The following is a 21,523-nucleotide window of genomic DNA, read 5'->3' as shown; positions in this document are numbered from 1 at the left end:
AAGCTTTGCATAGACTAGCTAGCAGGTGGCGAGCAGAAGGAACAGTTAAAACAACTGTTTTAGTATTGCTTGGCCCACCTGAGGCTCCAACCTTGCTTGCGTTTCCGCTCAATGGTGTGAATGGGTGAAGTAAACTAATGTTGCTGCTTTGCAAAAAAAAAAGCATCTAATGACAGGTTTGCACTGAGGGCCAGCGTTGCGCCAGTACTATGTGCGGAGGGTGCTCTTGGAGTAAAAGGTTTATGAGCCAATGTGCAACAATTAATTTACAGCAAACTGTTAGGGGATTTTTCTCAAAGTCCTTCTGGTAGTAAGACTTGAGTAAGCAATCCCAGTGGTTTGTAGATGTCCAACTCTTAGTATCAGTCTGTACTAACTCAGGACCTTGGTAAAGTGGCAGAGCAGTCAGGCTTATCTTAAGAGGTAGATGTGAGCTGTATGTAAGTACACCGAACCTAGTTAGACATGCACACCAAAGAAACTCTCTCACTTATGTTTATAAAAATTATATATACACCAGAATCACTTTAAATACTTTAGACGTTTACACTAACACTTCGGAATACTTGACAATACACTTCAAAGGGCATCGCTTTTGTGTTTGTTTGCGGTTCTATTTGTAGTAACGTTAGAAATGGAAAAGTCAATGTTATCGTATTAGTTATTACACGCACCTGCAGTTTTTTAACAGTCTAGCGGGAATACAAACACATAGTATGATAGATGTCATTTATAACGTGCCTGTACACAAGTGTTTCTAGACGTGACAAGGAAGGGAAGACAGAAGGAGGACAAAACAACGATCTTACTAGGCTTTGTGTCATTCAGATCGCGCAAGTGCGGGGGGGCGGGGCGTGGGCATTGGCGTGAAGAGTGCAAAGAAAATCTTACATGCTTCCAAGGAGACCGCTCATAAGTGCAGAGTCTGGGGGCTGTAGAGTTGCAGATACAGTCCGAGTGGTTGGGAGGCCCAGAGGCATTGCAAGGGCAACTGGTCGTGCATGAGCCTTGTCCTGTAAGTTCAGAGGGTGGCCAGGTAACCAGTATGTGCAGCAGACAAGGACATCAGCGAGGGAAAGAGAAAGCAGAAGCGAAAAGGAAGGTCTTGAGTTCCTTCCGGAACCTTAGGTGGTCCTGCTCAAGTTTGAGAGAGGCAGGGAGGCTGTTCGAGGGAGGCCCCAGCAAAGGAGAGAGATCTGCCCCCCAACTCTCTGCTTGGTGAAGCGTGTGACCTTCAGAGTTAGAGGTAGATGAGCAGGGGGCCGGAGAAGGAAGATGCTTAGAAAGAGAAAGTTGGATGTAGTGTGGTCCTTGGCCCCAGACAGCCTTGTGGACAATACAGAGGGTCTTGAACTTGATCCTTTTAGCCAAAAGGGAGCCAGTGGAGAGATTTCAGGGCTGTAGAGATACAATCTATGTGATCACTGCGCCGCCCGCAACTGCGACGCCGAAAACGCTGACGGCAGTTACAGCGCGGCGCAGTGATCATATGGATCACTGTGCCCGCTTCCCCTGGCCAGCATTACCCCTCCCAACCCCCCACTCACCTTTAGAGCGGCACACTTTTGCGTGTGCCGCCCGCACTCTGATCCCTGCGGTGTCAGCTCTTCCCACTAACGTGGGTTGGAGCTTACGCCACAGGGTGCCTTTTTTGTCCTTTTTTTTACGTGTCCCCCGCATTCCGAAATGGTACGTTGGGGACATCCCTGCAACACCCCACCCCCATTACTGCACCCAGGAAGAACAGGGGACACCCCCCGCTCTGCTTGGGCACAGTAAATGTCACCCTCATTTTGTGCGCCTCCAAAGTCGCAGGGATTGTGGGGGTGCACAAATGAGGGCGACATTTTTGTACGATACCGAGAGATACAATTCCTGGGCTTGAGGCCATGGACGTGTCTCGCAGTCTTGTTCTGGACTAGTTGTAAAGGGTGAAGAGTAAAGGCAGGCAGATTTAGAAAGAGGCTGTTGCAGTAGTCCAGCCTAGAGATGGACCAGGGCTCTGGAGATCGTGAGCTTCTGGGGGAAGTGAGAAAAGTAAGACTACCTCCGAGTTGGTGCAGCTGATGGTGTGACTTCTTAGAGAAGTCAGATGTGAAGAGAGAAGGAGGGTGGAGTCGAAGATTACACCAAGGTTTTTAGCCTCGCACGAAGGTGCAGGTGGAGGGCCCAGGGAGGAGCGGCCAGAGCGAGAGGGAAGGTGGGAGCAGGTGTCCCAATGAGGAGGATCTCAGTCTTACTAGCATGAAAGCAGAGATCGTTGGAGGCACACCATTGAGGAGGAACCCAAGTTGGACCTGGGAGGGTTGACCTGAGAGAAAGGAGGTCAAACAGGTTGTCACAGACGATTGAGCGGGATGGCGTGGTTGACGATGTCGAAAGCAGAGGATATATCAAGGAGAATGAGGACAGAAGGAAGGTTAGAATCTAGATTGGAGAGCTTCACGGTTGTTCGAGTGCAGTTTGTGCTTCTGGCTGCTCTGAAACCAGACTGGTGGTCATGGAGACAACCAACAGATTCAGCATGTAGATTAATTTGGGAGATGGGCAGCTTTTCCAGGAGTCTGCACAAGAACGGAGTGATGGAGATCGGGCGATAGTTTGCCAGAGAGGAAGGATCGGCAGAGGGCTTTGCACAAGGGAGTGTTTAAGGGCCAGGGGAAGGTTCCAGTGGCAAAAGAGTGGTTTGGCAAGATTGGATGCAGTACCCTTTGGGTGCACTACAATAACCTTGACCTCCTGGCAAATAGGGACCCAACCTTTGTTATAAGTCTGAACTACACAGGTTGGTAGTGTGGCTGAGCAGCCAGGCTCATCTCAAGAGGGGTCAATGTGAGCAGTAATGTTGTGATAGAGTTTCACGGTAGCAGTTATTCAAATAAACTCTTACACTCAAGGTTTCTTGATAAAACAAACAATTATTACATTTATTTCACAGTCAGTTGTATAAGCCTTCTTCAGAAGGGAGCAATATATGTAACACTTCTAATACACTTCAAAACACAGTTTCTCTAAAATCAGATGATACCCATTGGGGATGACACACAAACACTTCCTACACCCGCAGATGACAAATAGCTAGGACACTGTTGACATTGATTTATCACTGGTACATTTAGAGCAATACTGAGTTTGGTGTAAAAGATAGAAGAGATGAATAAAACAAAGGTTAACAAATAATTCACAACCAGGTAAGTACTTTTAAAACACCTTCCAATGCAAAATAAGTTTAACCCTTTCCTGGGGAAGGGCCAAAGCACAAAGTCGGAGGTAAAGAAGAGGGAGCCAGGACAGCCAATGTTTAATTGCAATGTCTAGGGGAGCTGAAGATCTTTAGAAAAGTTTGTAGTAAATGGAACACTGTAATGAAGTGCCACAAGCTGGGAGGCTTGTGAGGGGCAAAGCTGTAGCAACTCTGCAAGGTACCCAAGACAGGTCTCAACTGAGAGCAAGTAAGGCTAAGCAACAAGAGCCAAGTTCTCTTAGACCTAGTACCCCTGGTTAGAAGAAATGGTTCCAGCTGGCTTCTGTTCTTGTACAGCTCTGCAGATCCTGTTCCGGAGCATCAATCGTGGGTACAAGAGGAAGGACGTCTGGGGACTCCTGCTCTGCAATGGGAAGGTCAGCAGCAGCAATGGACAAACTTCAATTCAGCGGTTCTTCTGTGTTTCAGCTCCTCTCTTCTGACAGCAAATAGCAACACTGCGGTTCTCCGATACCACTCTGGACTTTCCTCGCATCTGGGGTCCAGCACTTGCGGTGGCTCAGGCTTGGTCAGTTCTGCTTCAGGGAAGTAGGGAGGTTCTTCCTGGCGCTCGGGTTCAACTTAAAAGCAACGCACACAATCTGGTGTTCCTCTCCCCGGCACTTCTGCTGCTGGAACTGAAGTACAGCCAGCTCTGAGAGGATGTCCGGACAGGCTTACTTTGGAATTGATTGGTCGCACCAACTCAAGGGGAGAAGCGGTCCTTGCAGGGCTTCTCTAGTTGAGGTGAAGCAGAGTTTAAGCAGAGCAGCAGGGCTTCCCCAGGCAAACCAAAGGTCCAGGATTTGCAGCAGGTGTCTCTTCCAAGTTCTACGGTTTCCTTCACCCAGTGGTCAACTGCCTTCCAAGCCAAAAATCCTCACCTTTTATGCCGGTTACTCCCATTCATTCCAGCCTAGCTGTCAAACAAACAGCAGGGTGGCTGTCCTTGCCGGACAGCCAGCTGGCCAATCACCTTTGGGTGTATTCCTGTAACTAAGCGGATTAAGCACAGGGAGTTTCGGGCACCTCCCTCACTTCCTGCCCCTGCCAGACATACAGGAGCCAGAGGTGGGAACAAAATGCAAATAGAAATGTTGGAAAATCTTATTGAGTCTATGAACTTTACTGAGAAATGTAAAGTAGAATGAGTTAGAACTGAAAAAAAAGTATATTTAACTGAACGGTGGTTCCTAAAGGAACATTTCTTTTGTGGTTTTCAGAGGTCTTATTTTTTGGCAGGAGAGCTTAGAACTAAAGGTGGGGAGGGAAATGAGTGAAGAGGCACCATACACTAATATGGTGGGACAGGGGAAAAATGTTGCACGCGTGTTATTTCTAAGGTAGGGGGCATCATTTCTCATGCTCTTTGATAAAAGCTTCAAAAGCACTTCGAAAGTGCTTCCCTCTCCAGAATGTTTTATTGTAGTGTGTACAGAGGACTGTTGTCTTTGAAAAAAATGGATCAAGAGCCTCTTTTGTTGCTTGCAAGGTAGCTGGTGGGATTCTGTGCCCCACAGAAGTAGGCTGTGTGGTTACAGTATTGGTTGAGGAAGATGAGGTGGAGGAAGAACGCCTCCTACTTGCTAAGAAAGGAACAACCTTTCTGACAGCATTGTGGTCATTGGATTTGGTGTGGCAGCACATTGAGGTAGTCCCGCAGGATTACTGAAAGGGGAGTCTGCAACAGAATACAAAGTTGCACTCAGTGCATTTTACTTTAGCCTTTGGTACATTCCCACCAGTGGTAAAGAACTGCCACACCCATGATTCTCTCTGGGTGCTAGAGGTAGGCACTTCCTCTACCGCATCTTCTTGGTCCTCTTCATTGTCTAGGAAGTAGTGCGCTTTTTTTGCTCTGAAGGTCCTCCAGCTGGTGGTGGTGGCTCTTGGAGAGGAGGGATGGCATTAGCTGATTCCATTTTTAAGATAAATAGCAGTTTTGCAAAAAGAATTCCAAGTATGTAATGTGTACTAGATTGTTAATGGATAATGAGTAGGAATAGGTGCAAGAGCTGTGCAAGGGAAATTTTGAAGTGTAAAGTTCCTAGATCAGTAGAAAATGCAGTTCCGAACTGTCCGCGAAGCACAGATCTTATCGCGAAGTGCAGACGGGGTTTTCGGACAAGTCAACATGCCGCACATCAGTGTATGGTCATATGGCACTATCCGGAAGGTCCACAATGAAGTCAGATGTTCGTAAACGTCTACGGATGCAAAATCAGTTGATAGTTGCAAAAAGTGTATAGTAGAGTTAAAGAGGATGCTAGAAGGTGGAAAATGGCAGAGTTTTAAGGTGACGCTTTGTAAATTGGACACAAATATTGCTAGATTGGGTAAGTATGATATTTGTAAGTTGTAGGAAAATAGCATGCACTGGTAAAAACCCATGTAATTCACAGAAAAAAAACACCGTTAAAAAGGGACATTATGGTTAAGTTGCACTAATAAAAAGCTATGAAATTGAATGAAAAAACGTTGTTAAAAAAGGGATGTTATGGTTACAAGTAAAACCGAAAAACTCCAGAAATTCACCAGTTATAGTAAGCCAAGCAACCATAAGTCACGCCACCACCGTGCACTGCTAAGACTAACACCCAGGACATCAAAGAAGACATCACAAATGTCATCAATGACATCACATGTGCATTTAGTTTCATGGAAAGCCTCCACAAGGGATTGTTATTGTAATGGTGGCAGAAAACTAGCAAAGATCATTGGAAGAACCATCATGAGATACATTTTTATATTCTGACTGTCAGTAAACAAAACCACCTGGCCAATATATGTTAGTGAACAAAAACAAGTGTGCCAGATATGTGATGTCATGGGTCTGGGTCTAAGTGTAGTGGGGTCGGTATCTCTCTCACACACACACCTCACCGTAATCATATTTCTGATGCTTGTATCTGCTTAGATTAACATGCTGTGCATAGGCCGACATCTAAGCTGCGGAGTATTACAGTGGTTTTCGAAACTCGAAATAGGGACGACAACAGGGCATGCCAGTAATACTATCCCTAGTGTGACGTCCACTGTACCCATGATCCCTCACGCGTGTAGGTCCCTTAGATTGCATTTTTCCGACATGTGTAGTGCGAGTACAGTTGTATCCAAGCAGATGCATATCAGGACCACTCTCCTCACATCTAGTGTGTGGAGGTTTGCCTCAGCTGAGCTGTTGGGTTCCTGGAAGAAAGCCGTTAGCTCAATGGACTGATTTACATGAAATTTGGAGATGAATTTAGGTGAAAACCTAAGGTGAGTACATAAAACCAGCTTGTCTTTGTGTACAACAAAGAAAGGATCCTGCACTGTCAATGCTTGGACCCCAGTAAGAAGGCAGTCTTATTAGTCAGGTGTTTGAGACTAGATTTGTGCATAGGCTCGAAAGGGGGTCCCATGAGCTTAGCAAGTACCACATTGAGGTCCAACCCCGGCGCCGAGTTAGAAAATGGAGGGTGGAGTCTCTTTACTCCTTCCATAAATGCCTTGATGACTGGTCCCTTCTGCCATGAGACCTTTTTTATGAGAGGTTGTGTAGGCTAACAAAGCCGCCAGGTGGACCTTTAGGGAGTTCAATACTAAGCCTGCATCTAGCAAATGGAGCATAAAAGTTAGAATGTGGGATGATTATAGGGTTGATTAGTTTAGTCTGGCACCAAATTACGAATATTCTCCATTTGTCAAAGTAACAATGCCTAGTGTTTGGTTTTCTTGATTCTTTCAAGATATCCATGCATCTCTGTGGCAGGTTGAGATGTCCGAACTCTATGACCTCAGGAGCCATGCTGCCAAATTCATTGAGTGTGACTGCGGGTGCACCGTTAGTCCCTCGTGCTGGGTGAGGAGGTTGTACTGGCACGGGAGTTTGATGGGATCACACATCGCCAGTTTGCGCAAATGTGGATATCATGGTTGTCTTGCCCACATAGGAGCAACTAGGATAAGCGTCATCGGTTCCTTGTGCATCTTGTTGACCACATTCCTCATGAGAAGGGTTGGGCGAAAAGCGTAGGCAAATATCGCTGACCAGTTCATCCATAGGGCGTTCCTCTTGGAGCCTGGCTGGGGGGAAACTAGACGCGAAGTCTGGGCATTGACGGTTTGCTTGTGGCGAATAGGTCGATTGTGGGGAAAGCCCACTGTGAGAAGAGGTGTTCTATGACCTCTTTGTATAGTCTCCATCCGTGTTCCTCTGGAAGGTGATCTGTGCTCAGAGTCTGCTAGTGAGTAGAGTTCCTCCAGAACATGTTGGTCTGACAGGTAAATCTTCCGAGTGCCCATTTCCAAATTTGTTGGCCAGGACAGATGGAGAACGAGTGCCCCCCTGTTTATGTAAAATATCGCAGTTGTGCTGTCTGTAAGGATCTGCACAGACTGGTTCGATAAGAGGGGTTTGAATGCCCAAAGCGCTCTGAATACTGCTAGAAGTTTCAGCAGATTGATGTGGTTCTGAGCAACCTTGCAAGACCAGAGACCCTGAGCTGAGTGGTGACGGCAGTGAGCTCCCCACCCTGTCAAGGAGGAGTCTGTTGCGACGACGGCCTGAACCTCTAGGTCTTAGAAGGGTTTCCCCCTTCCTTAAATTCTCTCTCGTCCACCAGGGAAGATTTTGTACTAGTGTTGGCCACTAGATCGTCCCACTGACCACTTGCCTGAGACCACTGTTTCGCCAACCGCTCCTGCATGGGTTGCAGGTGCGAGTCGGAACCATTTTTTCAGCTCCATTGCTCCAATTCTGACTCGACTAGAATAGAGAAGCCCGGAACCAACAACTTCCCTTGGGTTAGTGGGACCAAGTATCCCCAAGACTATTTTTGCTGGTGGACCTTCCCCAACTGGCTGTACTTCCTTGCTGCGCAGGAACAGAGTAGGAAGACCGAGGACCCTCCCAAAGCAGGACAATCCAAGCACTAGTCACCTCACCAGAGTGCTGGAGTGAAGGAAGTCTTTCAAGTGTAAAGAGCCACGCTGGTGCCCTTTGCCACGCTGATGCTATTTGCCAGTAGCTGAAACGACTAAGTGCTGCTGATCTGAAAAGCACCTGTAGCCGCCCCTACACCTTCGAACTGCAGTGCAGGAGTCCTCCCTCTTGTCCCCATGACTGAGGTCCAGGAACCCAGGATCTACAAGACTCCAACCAGAACAGATGCCAGTTGGATCCTCTTCTTCCAACCTAAAGTACTGTGCTGACTAAGGGGTATGCGAGAATTTTCAGTTTAGTGCTAAATTCCTCCCACTAGAGACCCCCAGCTCTTTTGCGGAAGTTTGTACTTTTAAATCTATGTTTTTTCTGTCCGTTTCGTTGTGGAGTCTGAAACTCCATAGGCATCATCTTTACCTTGTGACACACATCACCTTCAGTGCAGTGGCACAGTAAGTCTTTCAGATTTCCCAAAGGTTTAAATACCCTCTCTTGGATAAACTGTTTCCAAGAGCAGTAAAGTGAAATTGACTTTACTTACATTTAACGTTCTAGACCCAGCACACACTATCTTACAATAGGGTGCTGGAGGGGTTACCTAGTATCCCCTTTGTCTAGCTTCTGATGTAACATTTTTAGGTTACCCTTTCCTCACTGAATGGCTGGTGGCAGTAGCGGCGTTTAACTACCGTGGTGTGCATTTACCGCGGGCTGTGTTCGCAGCTGCAGTAAAGCACCCAAGGGTGCCATTTTTGTCAAAATGGCCCGGTCATCTTTTTTCGCCATTTCTTTGTGGAAAGGTCCTTCTTGAGATTTACTCTGCGCGCCAAACCAGGTTTGGTCCCTTTGTCCGCTTTGGCGGGATTCAGGAGTGATGCCTGCCTCTGACTCCAAGGTGTCTGGGTTGGGCAGGAAGTGAAGGAGGTGCCCGAAACTCCCTGTGCTTAGTCTCCTAGGAGATGCACTCTGTAGTGATTGGCCGGCTAACTGTGCGGCAAGGACAGCCACCCTGCTGGGTGACCGACAGATAGGCTGGAATTTATTTTTTACATTTATATAGTGTGCAAACAGCCCAAGGGCATTGAGGTGCCGTCACTTGCAAGAGCTTAGTTACAGGGTTACAGAAGTGGCAGCAGTAGTAGGGCGCATGAATGAAGGGGAGAGAACTGAATAAAAAGCAAGGCTTTTGACTTGGAAGGCAGAGTCGACCACTGGACGAAGGAACCGAAGAAGCACTTGAAGAGGACGCCTGTTGCAACTCCTGGACCGTTGGTCTGCCTGGTGAAGCCCTGCTGCTGTGTTGAAACTACAAATTTGTATCAACAAAGAAGCCCCTGGAAGTACGACTTCTCCCCTCGAGTTGGTGGGACCAAGCAACTCCAAAGTAAGCCACCTGGACATTCACTCGGAGCTGGTTGACGTTCCACAGAGTTGCTGCTGGAAACCGAAACGCCAGGGAGAGGAACACCAGATTGTGTGCGTTGGCTTTTAAGCTGGCCAAAAGCTCCAGGAAAATCCTCCGGACTCCCAGGAAGCAGGACTGATTGAGCCTGAGCCCCCTCACAGTGCGGGAACCCCGAAGCAAGGAAAGCCCATCTCGACAGCCACGAACTGCAGTGTTGCCATTTGCCGTAGATGAGGAGCAGAAACACCTAACAGCCACTTGTTTGAAGATTGCTGGTTGCAATTGCAGTGCAGGACTCCCAAGAAGTCCTCCCTCTTGTCCCCACGACTGAGGCCCAGGAACAGTGAGATCTGCAGAGCTGCTCAGGAACAGAAGTCATCTGCTGCACTTTTTCTTCAATACAAAAAGGTACTGTAAAAGTCGGAGAACTTACATGTTGCTGTAGAGTCGCTTGCATCTACAACCGCTTCAGCTCATATAGACTTTTGCCCATTGACTTTGGCTTAGCCTGTTCTACTGAATGACTTATTAGGGGATCTGAAAGTATTTGCCTGCTTAAGAATATTTGTGGTGTGCTGGTGTTTCACAAACCAGGCAAAGATCCAACTAACCCCGCATCATACAGACCAATCTCCCTAATCAACCTAGATGCAAAAATATATACCAAAATCCTGGCAACAAGGCTATCCCCGCTCCTCCCTAAATTGATTAGCGAGGATCAATCAGGCTTCATTCCAGGCAGGCAAACCCACGATAATACTAGGAGGCTAGCCCACCTGATCGAAAAAATAGGGATAACCCGCACCCCAGCGATACTACTGTCAGTAGATGCCGAGAAGGCTTTCGATAGAGTGGAGTGGTCCATACTGTTTAGGGTTCTGGAATCCATGGGGTTTGGGGAAAAATATATTGCGAGTATTAGAGCAAACTACAATTCCCCATCCAGTAGAATAGCCATTAATGGCGAACTCACTGGCAAGGTAACGATAACGAGAGGAACGAAACAGGGATGCCCCCTATCACCACTACTATACGCTCTTTTCTTAGAACCCCTCCTAATTAAAATACGGGAATCAATACACATCAAAGGGATAGAAATGGCGGGTCAGCAACACAAAGTAATTGCGTATGCAGATGATATGCTAATAACCTTAGAGGACCCTGAATCCACTTTATCGGCCACAGTTAGAGAACTAGAAAACTATGGGACCATCTCTGGCCTAAAAATAAATAGAAAAAAATCAGAGATCCTCATCCTGGCAGGGGATAGAACGAACATAGAAAGGCAGGCAAAAATACTGGACCTCAAGATAGTACAGAAAGGCATTAAATATCTAGGAATAAATGTACCCCCAAAAATAGAGCAATTCTACGGGGAAAACTACCCGTCGCTAATTATAAACATCCGAAGGGAATTAAACAGATGGAACCCACTACAGATATCCTGGTGGGGTAGAATACAATCAATCAAGATGACCATCCTCCCAAAGGTACTATATTATTTTCAGGCTCTCCCAGTGGGGGTCCCAGACACGTTCTTCAAAACCTTAACAAAACTGGTATCGTCCTTCATATGGAAAGGGAAAACACCGAGAATAGCCAGGAAGGTCCTCACGGCCCCAACCAGAGAAGGAGGAATGGCGCTACCCCACTTTAGAAAATACTACCAGGCAGCACAGCTTAAAGTTCTAAGGGAGTGGGTGAGGGAGGATCCGCAACAGATATGGGCCAAACAAGACAGAGCAGTAGCAAGGACCCCACTGGTAGAACTGCTCTGGAAACAGAGGCAGCACAGGCACGAAAATCTAAGGTTAAGCGAAATTATGAAGACCACGTTAGAAGCATGGGATAGCCAAACAAAAAAAGGCATAATGACCACAGCGATTGGGCCCTTCACACCCATCTGTAGAAACCCACTATTTCCACCGGGGATGGAACAAGGGGCATATGACACCTGGGAGAAGGCGGGCATTACTAAAATAGGAGAGATGTTTATGGACAAGGAAATCATCCCCCTGGAGTCGTGCGTGGCTGGCACGAGAATCCTTAAAAGTGATAGATACAGATATGAGCAGCTAAAGCACTGGCTAAACTCTCCGACAATCATCGAGGCAGCAACCAGGGACCTTACAGGGTTCGAAACATACATCACATCCAACACGGGGGAGAGAAAATGGGTATCAACTTTATACAAATACATAAACTCACAAGGGGAAAGCATTAAATGGTCATACAGAATAAAATGGGGCAGAACATTGGGGGAGGAACCAACGGATAAACAATGGGAGGACCTATGGAAACAGATCCCCAGAATGACCCGCTCGGCACAAACTAGGGAGATGTGGGTCAAAATAATGACACAGTGGCACTACACCCCAGAGAGGCTCCACTCAATGTACCCCAACACGTCCAACCACTGCTGGAGAGGATGTGACGAAGTGGGAACATGGAGACACATATGGCATGACTGTAAAGGCATCAGACCCTTTTGGGAAGAAGTGAAAAACGAGATGGGCAAAATATTCCCGGATGTGGGGCTGATGGGGGAGGAGGTGTGGCTCTGTGGAATCAAAGACGACACAGCAAGGCAATACACCAAAACGCAATGGAGATCATTCATGGGACTACTCATTGCAGCCTGGACCACCATTGCACAGAACTGGAAAAATAAAAATACCCCATTGACCTACACCTGGCTACAGAAAGTATGGGCCCATATAACAATGGAGAAAATTACCCACAAACTTCAAGGAACAGGAGACAAATTTGTAAAGGAATGGGAAGGGACCCTGCAATACCTCCAGTCAGACTTTATGGAACAATGGTGCCCCCATAACATAAAAATCTCAGATATATTCAACGCATAAAAGAATCCCTGGACAAAAGACTCCATCCGTCCCGTGGGGAGGGAGAGGGGAGGGGGAAGGGAATGTTACAAGATTCAATGTTAACTTCTTCATGTATTATTTATGTAAAACGAATAAATACAAGTTTAAAAAAAAAAAAAGAATATTTGTGGTCTCTTGTATGTTCTAATAACCTTTTCCTTTGACTTACTCCTAAATGATTCTAAATGCAACAGTGATCTATTAATGTCCCCAGCACCCTAGCTACTGAAGTCACCCGAGGTGTAGGTTGTGTCTGTGGGCCATGCCAAAAGGGTATTCACTGCTTTAGATATATTAAGAGTGTATTTTGTCAAGTATATTGGAGTGTTACTGTTATATTGCTCCCTTCTGAAGAAGGCTTAACCCAACTGATTGATAAATAAATGTATAATTCTTTATTCAAGAAACCTTGTGTTTAAGTGTTTAAATGAATACTTGTCACTGTGAATCTCTGCAAATCCCCTACAGCTCACACTCACCACTCTCGAGCTGTTCAACACGCTACCAACCTGTTTAGTACAAGCTTATAGCAAAGGTTGGGTTCCTATTGCCAGGAGGTCAGGGTTGTTGTAGTGCACCCAAAGGGTACTACATAGAATCTTGCCTAACAGACACTGAAATTCCGCAGAGGTAAGTCTTGTAGGACAAGCCGAGGATTTACACCCTCCCACCCCCAGTTCCGGGCCTCAACTCGGAACGGAGAGAGCACAGTAGCCCGGGACACATCGGAAAGCTCTTCTTTGCATGACATAGCAGACGTCAGGAATGGATGTTCCCCTCTACTCCATTGGTCGCAGCTCTGAAGATCAATAGCAAGACAGAGCTCCTCCATAACAGCAGCAGAAGTTGGTCGCCAGGCCTCCTTCATTCGCGTCTGCAGTGTCTTCATGGGTCTCACAGTGGGACAGGAGTCTTGTCTCCTTCAGGTTACTCCAGGATCTCTGAAGAATGGATGCAGGGGTATCCTAAAAGCCAGGTAAGAGAAAGAACACGCAGGTGGTTTGGGACCAGACAGTACCAGCCCACATTCTGGCAGCAAACAGCCATCCAGTAGCCCACCAAATGCTTCTGCTTTCCTGGGCACTGGAAGTCCATATAAAAGGATAAAGAACAAGTAAAAACCCACGTGGCACAGCCATGTTTGGACACTAGCCACAGTTGGTAGCCAAACGCGGTAAACGTGGTAAGGCTAAAACAAAAAGCACCAACATAGTAAAAATTCACTGCTGCCACCAGCTTGTCCATTTAGCACACCAAGAATAACCAACATTCCTTTGAGTGTTAGTCTAGGGAAAAAACATTTTACCCCATTTTAAGACGCATTGTACAATGATAAAAGTTACCGCAATGATAAGTTACTAAAAGTAGCAACAGTCGCAAGACTGAGGGAACCAATGTTTCCCAGTACGGACAGCCTGAAGAACGGATTAGTTTCCCCATAACAGATGAGCAAAAGACAGTGTAGTGAAGCTTAAGGCTCAAAAATAAAAGCAAAATGTTTGGGGGGTCCATAAAATGGAAGAAAAAGGTGCAGTAAAGAGAAATCTTTCCCAACACAAGAATAGTAAGAGGATTTTGTCTTCCATACCTTTTCTGTTGTGGGTCCAGCAGCGTTGGGTAATAATCGGTGTAGTAACACAGACTACACAACACTTATCTGCTTGGTATTAGGTAACCCACCTTTTGGTATAGGTCTGTACTAGAAAAGTTGGTAGTGTGTCTGAGCAGCCAGGCCTATCTCAAGAGGAGTAAATGTGAGCTGTAGCAATGAAATTCACAAATACAAGTAACCCTTACACTCAAGATTTCCGTTAGATATTTTACATCAATTTTTAAATAAGCGTTCTTTAAAAAGGCCAAGAAATGTAACAATCAAATATACTTTAGAATACTTTTCCAGAATCAGCATATGTTAGTGGATACTCTTTGGATATGCTTTTTACACACTTCCTACACCCAGAGGTTACTTCATTCACAAGGTCAGTAATGGCATTTATATATCACTAGTTATACTTTGCAGATTCTGAAGTTGCGGAAAGCATGAGGTTAAAGGAAGGAAGGAAACAAAGGTTAAACAGGTTCTCGAAATATGAGGACAACTAAATCTTCCAATGAAATCTAGACAAATCTTTCCCAGCAATAACAGTCTAAAACAAGTTACCACCTATGAGGGACAGAAATGCCAAAGTCAATGGACTAGAAGAGTCTGCAGGGAGCCAGGACAGCCAAAGTCAACTGGAGCACAGTATATGGAGCTGAGGCACTTCTTAAATAGAGTCTTGCACAAAGTTAGTTTTGTACAAATCACTTGTAGGGTCACAAGCTGTTAAGCCTGTGAAAAGCAGAGTTAGAATCAACTCTAAGGTAAGCCACTGCAAGTCTCAGCTGAGCAAAGCACAGCTCAAAAAGACACTGAGGTAAATACCCCAAGTGTAAACAGTACCTGGCTGATATGAAGAGTGGTCCAGCTGGATTCTGTCCGGTTTAGACCGTGGGTTCCTGAAACTCAGTCGTGGGGACAAGAGGGAGGACGTCTGGAGGGCTCCTGCGGCTGCAATTTGGAGGTCGTCGGGAGCTACAGGATCTTTTCGTATCAGCAGTACTTTGCAGTTTCAGCACTTGGTAAACAGCACCATCTCAGATACCGGTGGGTTCCTTGGGTCCTGCAGTCTGGTGATGGGACTCCAGCTCTAGTCGTCCTGCTTCTGGAGGGGCCTTAGGAGACTCCTGGACGGTTTGCAGACGTTGCACTAGACTACGGTTTTCTCGACCGCTGGCACTCGGTTCTTGCAGCAGCAAAGAATTACAGCCAATCAGGGAAGATGGTCCAGTGGAGTTAGTTGGTCCCACTAACACAAAGGAAGAAGTCGTCCTTCCAGAGCTTCTCTTGTCTATCAGAAAAATGAGTTTCAGCACAGCAGCAGGGCATCACCGGGCAATTCACAGGTCCAGGAGGATGCAGCAAGCTTAATTCACGGTTTCTTCGTCGGGTGTTTCTACCAGTGGTGGACTCTGCCTCTAGTCCTAAAACCCTCACCTTTTCTGCAGGTTTCTCCCATTCATGCACAGCCTAGGCAGTCAAGCACGCAGCAGGGTGGCTGCCCTGAACGATAGCCAGCCAGCAAGCCAGCCAATCAGGACTGGGTGCATTCAGGCCTTCCTAGAGACAAAAGGCCAGGGGAGTTTTGGGGACCTCCCTCACATCCTGCCTTTCCAGACACACTGGAGCCAGAGGCGGGTTTCAGGGCTGAAGCCCGCCAAAGGCAAAACGAACAAAGGGCTCAACTCTGCCTCAACGCACAGAGTAAAACCAAGAAATAACACAAACACATAAAATGGAGAGAAAAAAAAAGAAAAAAAAAAAAAACAGACCAGGCATTTTGACAAAATGGTCACCCATGGGTGCTATACTGCAGCTAAGGATTCAGCCGGTGGTAGAAAAGCACAATGGTAGGAAAAGTAAACCACTGCCACCAGCCACTTAAAGGAGTGAGGGTAAAAAAGAAAAAAAAAATGTTACATGAGAAGGTAGGATAAGGGGCTACTAGCTAACTCCCCCCCCCCCCCCACCCCAGCACTCCACACATGAGATGGTGTGTGCTGGACCCACAAAGAGAAAATGTAATTAAAGACAATTTCACTTTACTATTCTTGGGAACAGTAGTTCACACAAGAAAAGGTATTTAAACCTTATGAGAAATCTAACGGATTTCTCAGCGACACTGCACTGCAGGTGCGGTGGGTCACAATACAAAAAGTATATGCCTATGGAGTTTGTCAGAGTCCAAAAACAGAGGAAACCTAATGCAAATCAGGTCAAAACACATGAGTGAGAAAAAAGGTCTCACTCCAGAGTTAAAAATAAAACATCCTGAAGTCCAGCAAAAGAGCTGGGGGTCTAAGGTTGAAGGGAATTCTACCCAACAAGCACACACCACCCTATGCAAAGTGCTGGGGGCGGGAGGTAACATAGTAACTGCTTATCCCAATTCTCATGCAACATTCGGTTACACCAACTAACTTGAATGGCTGATGGCAGTGGTTTCTTTACTACTACCTTTGTGCCATGTATCTGCAGGCTAAATTCTCTGCTGCAGTACAGCACCCACGGGTGGCCAATTTCCTAAAATGGCCGCCGTTTCTTTTTTCGCCATTTGTCATTTAGTTCTTTCTGGGATTTTACTCTGTTTGAATCGAGATCAAGTCCTTTGTGCATTTTGCCTTTGACTGGGATTCAGCCATGAAGCCTGCCAAGGATCCAGTGTGTCTGGAAAGGCAGTTAGTGAGGGATGGTCCTAAAACCTACCCTTTCTTTTATCTGTAGGTGTGCCTGAGTGAAACCAGTTGCGATTGGCCGTCTGGCTGTTCGTGAGAACAGCCACCCTGCTGGGTGATAGGCAGCCTAGGAACTTGCTTAAAGGAGAGGTTTTTGGGACTAGATGCAGAGTCGACCACTGGAGGACAACATTCGACAAAGAAGACGTAAAGAGATACCAGCAGCACCCTTCTTTACCGGTGAAGCCCTGCAGCTGTGCTGACCCCGGTTCCGTTTCGACTGGGAAGACCTGCAAGGGATGACTTCCACTAGCCTTGAGACAAGCTTACCCCGACTTGCTGGGACTTTCCAAGGCTGCAGAATCACAATGCCCAGGTACCCCAGACCATCGAGTGCATGGTCTTCGGAAGTGCGAATCCGGCAAAAACCTTGTGGGCATCCAGAGGACCCTACAGAAGCAGGAAATCTTTATCCAGAGTCCCCCTCGCCAGAGTCCAGGATCTAGTGATCAAGTAACTTCCAACCGGAGCTGTTCGGTCTTCTTTGGGGCTGAGAAATGGGCGCCAAAAACAAGGCCACTGAATCAACGAGAATCCATTGCTGCAGAGTCCCTCTGTCAAGTGTTGCTGCAGAAGCCCGCCCAACGTCCTCCCTTTCATCACCACTACCAAGGGCCAGGAACAAGGGTCTGCTACCCTGCAACAGGAAGGCATCCAGCAAGAACCAATTTTTCAATTCACATGACTCTACAAATTCATACCCAACATTCATTGTACTTTACTAAAGTCTACTATCCCTCCCAAGATAAACCTGGCAGCTCCGTCTACGCTACCATATACTCAGGTGGGACAGCCTTATTTATCTTGTACCGTCGGTAAAATGGTTTTTACTAAGCCCTTAGTTGGACTTCAGAAAAACTGCCCTAACAGCCCCCAATGTCCTCCTTATTGGCTTCCCAATGCCTGGGCAGTTTCAGGACTTTTGCTATGCTGCCTCTGCGTGAAATCCAGTGGGACAAAAATTGATCACGGTAGGGAGTCTGCCAGGCCTGGAAGAGTGGTGGGTGAACATTATTCCAGTTCAGTCTTGGGCCATCCTGGATCACCTACATCTATTGCTCCTGCCATGTGACAGTTCATTGTTGGCTAGGTGCCTATAGTCTTGCCCCGCAAGTAGCCCAAATTACCTCATGTGTGATTGACAGCCTAGGATGTGCATGAATGAGAAAACTTGCTTAAAGGGAGAGGGTTTTGGGACTAGAGTCAACCACTGGAAGAAATATCCGAAGCAAAATCGTTAAGAGACGCCCGCTGCAACCTCCTGGACCTCGAAGTACCGGTGAAGCCCTGTTGAAGCTGCTGTGCTGACCTTTTTTGAACTCACAGAGAAGCTCTGGAAGGGACGACTTCTTCCCTTAGGTTAGTGCGACCAACTAACCCTGAGACAAACTCTGCTTTGGTGCAATCCCCTACTTGCTGTGCCTCTCCGTTGCTGCAGAATCCCAATGCCAGAGGTCGAGTGTCCATAATCGAGTCAAACGTCTGCCGTGGAACAAATCTACCCAAAAGCTCTAGGAGCTGCCCAAGGACACTCCAGAAGCAGGAAATCCCGTTCCAGAGTCCCCTCACCAGAGTCCCGGAGCGAGGGAGCAAGGAAAGTCCAACCGATTTGTTCTGCATCAGTGCCGTTTGCGAAGCACTGAAACCGCCAAGCACCACTGAATCGAAGAGAGCCTGTAGCTGATGACGACCTTCCAGAGTACTGCCGCAGGAGCCCTTCAGACGTCCTTGTCGGCTTAGTAACCAGGGTCTGCATAGCTGTAGCAAGACCACCCAGCTGGACCACTTTTCTTCTAGCCAAAGGTACCATTTGGGTGTGGGGGTATTTACCTTCTTGCCGCAAGTCATGCCGTCTCACTTGAGATTTGCACTTGCTTAACTTTGAGTTGATTTCAACTCCCCTTTGCACAGGCCTAACAGCTTGTGTGTCTTCTTGGATTAAAGTATTTCCCAAAGTCAGATTGTTCAAGGGAAATCCCTGAAGTGCATCAGAACTATAGAATTTTCCCAAATGACTTTAGCTGTCCTGGCTCCCAAAAGGCACTCTCCTAAATCCATTGACTTTGGTATTGCCTGTCCCTCCATAGGTTGTAGCTTGTTAACTACGGTTAGTGTTGGGAAAGGCTTGCGTAAACTTCATTGGAGGATTCAGTTGTCTTCACCTTTTTAAGAAGCTGTTCTAACCTTTTTATTTTCTTTAACCCTTACTTTCTGCAACCCAGAGTCTACAAAGTATATTGGTGTGACATATAAATGCAAATATCCTTGTAACTGAAGTCCCTTCAGGGACTAAGAAAAGTATTGAGCATATCCAAAGAATATTCGCCAGCTTTATTGATTCTGTAAAGTATTTCCAAAGTTACTTGAACCGTTACAAAGAATTGCTTATTTAAAACTGATGTTAAATAAACTATTTATAACTGAAACCTTGAGTTGAAGTGTTACTTGGTTACTTGTATTGAGAGATTTGTACAGCTCACATTTACCCCTCTTGAGATAGTCCTGGCTGCTTCTCAGTCACACTACCAACGTGTGTAGTACAGAACTATACCAAACGGGGGTTACCTAATACCAAGCAGATAAGTCTTGTGTAGTCTCACACAGTGTGACTGCACCAATTCATACCCAACATGGTGCACAGAGGAGGGCCTCTTTTGGTGTCCCCTGGGTTGGTTGCTTCTTTGCCACAATGGTAGGGTTGATGAACTTACCTGGCTTTAACCTGTAACTGCAGCTTTGCCAATGGGCGTTATCCTGTTAATTCTTATGGGCAAATTTCAAACTTTTAAAATTACTCCAATGGACTAAAAATTGAACTTAACATGACATTCTCATGGGTCCACCTCGGTCAGTGGAGTTTTACAGCCATGATTGAATTTTTAGCTGGTAACTGATTAATAGGGTCTTTAAAGTTATAAAACTCTACAGTGCACTTGTTCATTGTAATGACTTGGGCTACAGTATCTAACTTTGGTTAAATAGTATCCACCCATTCCTAGGAGTGTTTAGAGACCATCGAAGTCTGGTATGATGAGCCTAATTTGCATACGACATTCGCAGATCTCTGGGCATGGTTTACTATTAACATATTGCCCTCCCTCTAGGTGCTACACTTAAGCACACGATTTACCTGCGAGTAACCCAGTTATTGTACACTAGAGGTTGGCAGAAAATTGTGATGGTTCTGTGGTGGCATTGAGAGTTCTGAAAATAACAAAATGTGTGTTCTTGTACAGGGATCTCCTTCAAAATGTCCCTAAGCATTATAGAGCAGAGAGTTCACCACCATCTAAAGGCTCAAAATAAAGACTTTCTGGGGTCTGGATCTCGACTCCTATATTTGGATTCTTTTGGGATATTTGAGTTTGGGGGTTGAAAAAATATATTTGTTATGCCAAAAGGATTCAGAAAGCAACTAAATTAAATGCATTTTTTCTTGACATCTTTATACAGGTCATAAATGGGCTTCCTGCAAAAGGATGGCAAGGCCGATTTATTCTGCACGTGGAGAAATGGAACAGAAAAATGAAGCCTTCAAACTCGTGCTGAAGGCGGCCAAAGTTAAGATATGCAAAGCTGCAAAGTCATAAAAGCCAATAGCAGATCAAGTTACAGATTACATTTTTCAACACACTTTCATTGGCATTTTTGGAGTGTTTATATTTTTCTATTATAAGTAAGGGAGCTCATTACCAGTAGCATTAATTTGGTAAAATAAAGCATCCAACTTTTAAAAGACATCCATGAGTGAAAGCATTACAAATATAAGTGAACTACTAAAGGTCAGATGATATTTTCTGTGACAAATAACTTATTGGGGACCTGAAGGAGAAAGGAAATTAGCCCTCCAGAGTGAGGGATATGGTCCAACTTTCAGTGAATGGCCAAAAACGTACAGCTGGTCTGCCCACCAGGTGAAACTCAGTTCACTTCCAAGTGGGAGGAAATGCAAGACATATGATAGACTTGACATTATCCTAGTTTTAGCTAATCCCCTTGTTTCTATGGCAACTTAGAAGCAGAATACAGGTAAATTCATCCACCATGCCACAATATTGCTCACCCCAACTGCATTTAGCACAGGTAAATATCAACAGAATAGATGTCCACAAACCATGTGCTTCCACATCATACTCTTCTCCTTCAAAATCATCATCAGAATCTTCATCATCTGGGTCTGGGTGCAGGGCTTGACATTCACACATGGCGGAAAACATGGCTTCCACTGACAAAACAAAAAGCAACAAACAGATTCACATCTCAAGGCTGGTAAATTATTTCTAACGTAAAAGGAGTACAAAACTGCTTTCATAACTGTACATTAAACCTATCTGCCGATATCTGGAGCACATTGCAAAGATAACCACGAGTAACCAGACAAATCCCATTAAGGAATTTAAAAATAACATGATTTTGTGTTCAGTGCGATATTAAGTAGTGGCAAGGATTATTATTCGGAGGGGGCACGTGAGGGGTCAGTAATGTGAGACTCGCGACTGTATCGAGTTCAGGTTTTGCCATTTTATTACACAAAAATAATAAAAATCCTAACTAAACCTACGCTTCCACGGGATTACCTACCAATTATAAGATCTATGGGAAAATCTACCATTCACAAACCTAACCCTCACACTAAAACACAAACATTAAAAAACAACATAAATTCAACGTAAATTAAAGGTTACCAAACACTTCTCGTGATCCTGGGCAGATCCTGCTTGCCG

General features: G+C 45.8%; 1 protein-coding gene across 1 annotated transcript in view; it reads right to left on the bottom strand.

Annotated features, from left to right (window-relative positions):
* CLNS1A (chloride nucleotide-sensitive channel 1A) overlaps positions 1 to 21,523 on the bottom strand; it is a 193,342-nt gene that overhangs the window by 80,691 nt on the left and 91,128 nt on the right. Inside the window, exon 4 of the mRNA XM_069639969.1 lies at positions 20,914 to 21,024. Coding sequence (XP_069496070.1) covers positions 20,914 to 21,024 — 111 coding nt within the window. The remainder of the gene's footprint in view (positions 1 to 20,913; positions 21,025 to 21,523) is intronic.

Source organism: Ambystoma mexicanum, chromosome 7q, assembly GCF_040938575.1.
Source record: "Ambystoma mexicanum isolate Mex_15411 chromosome 7q, UKY_AmexF1_1, whole genome shotgun sequence".
Taxonomy (NCBI): Eukaryota; Metazoa; Chordata; class Amphibia; order Caudata; family Ambystomatidae; genus Ambystoma; species Ambystoma mexicanum.
Note: the sequence above shows the minus strand (reverse complement) of the source record. Positions and strands in the feature narration are given on the sequence as shown.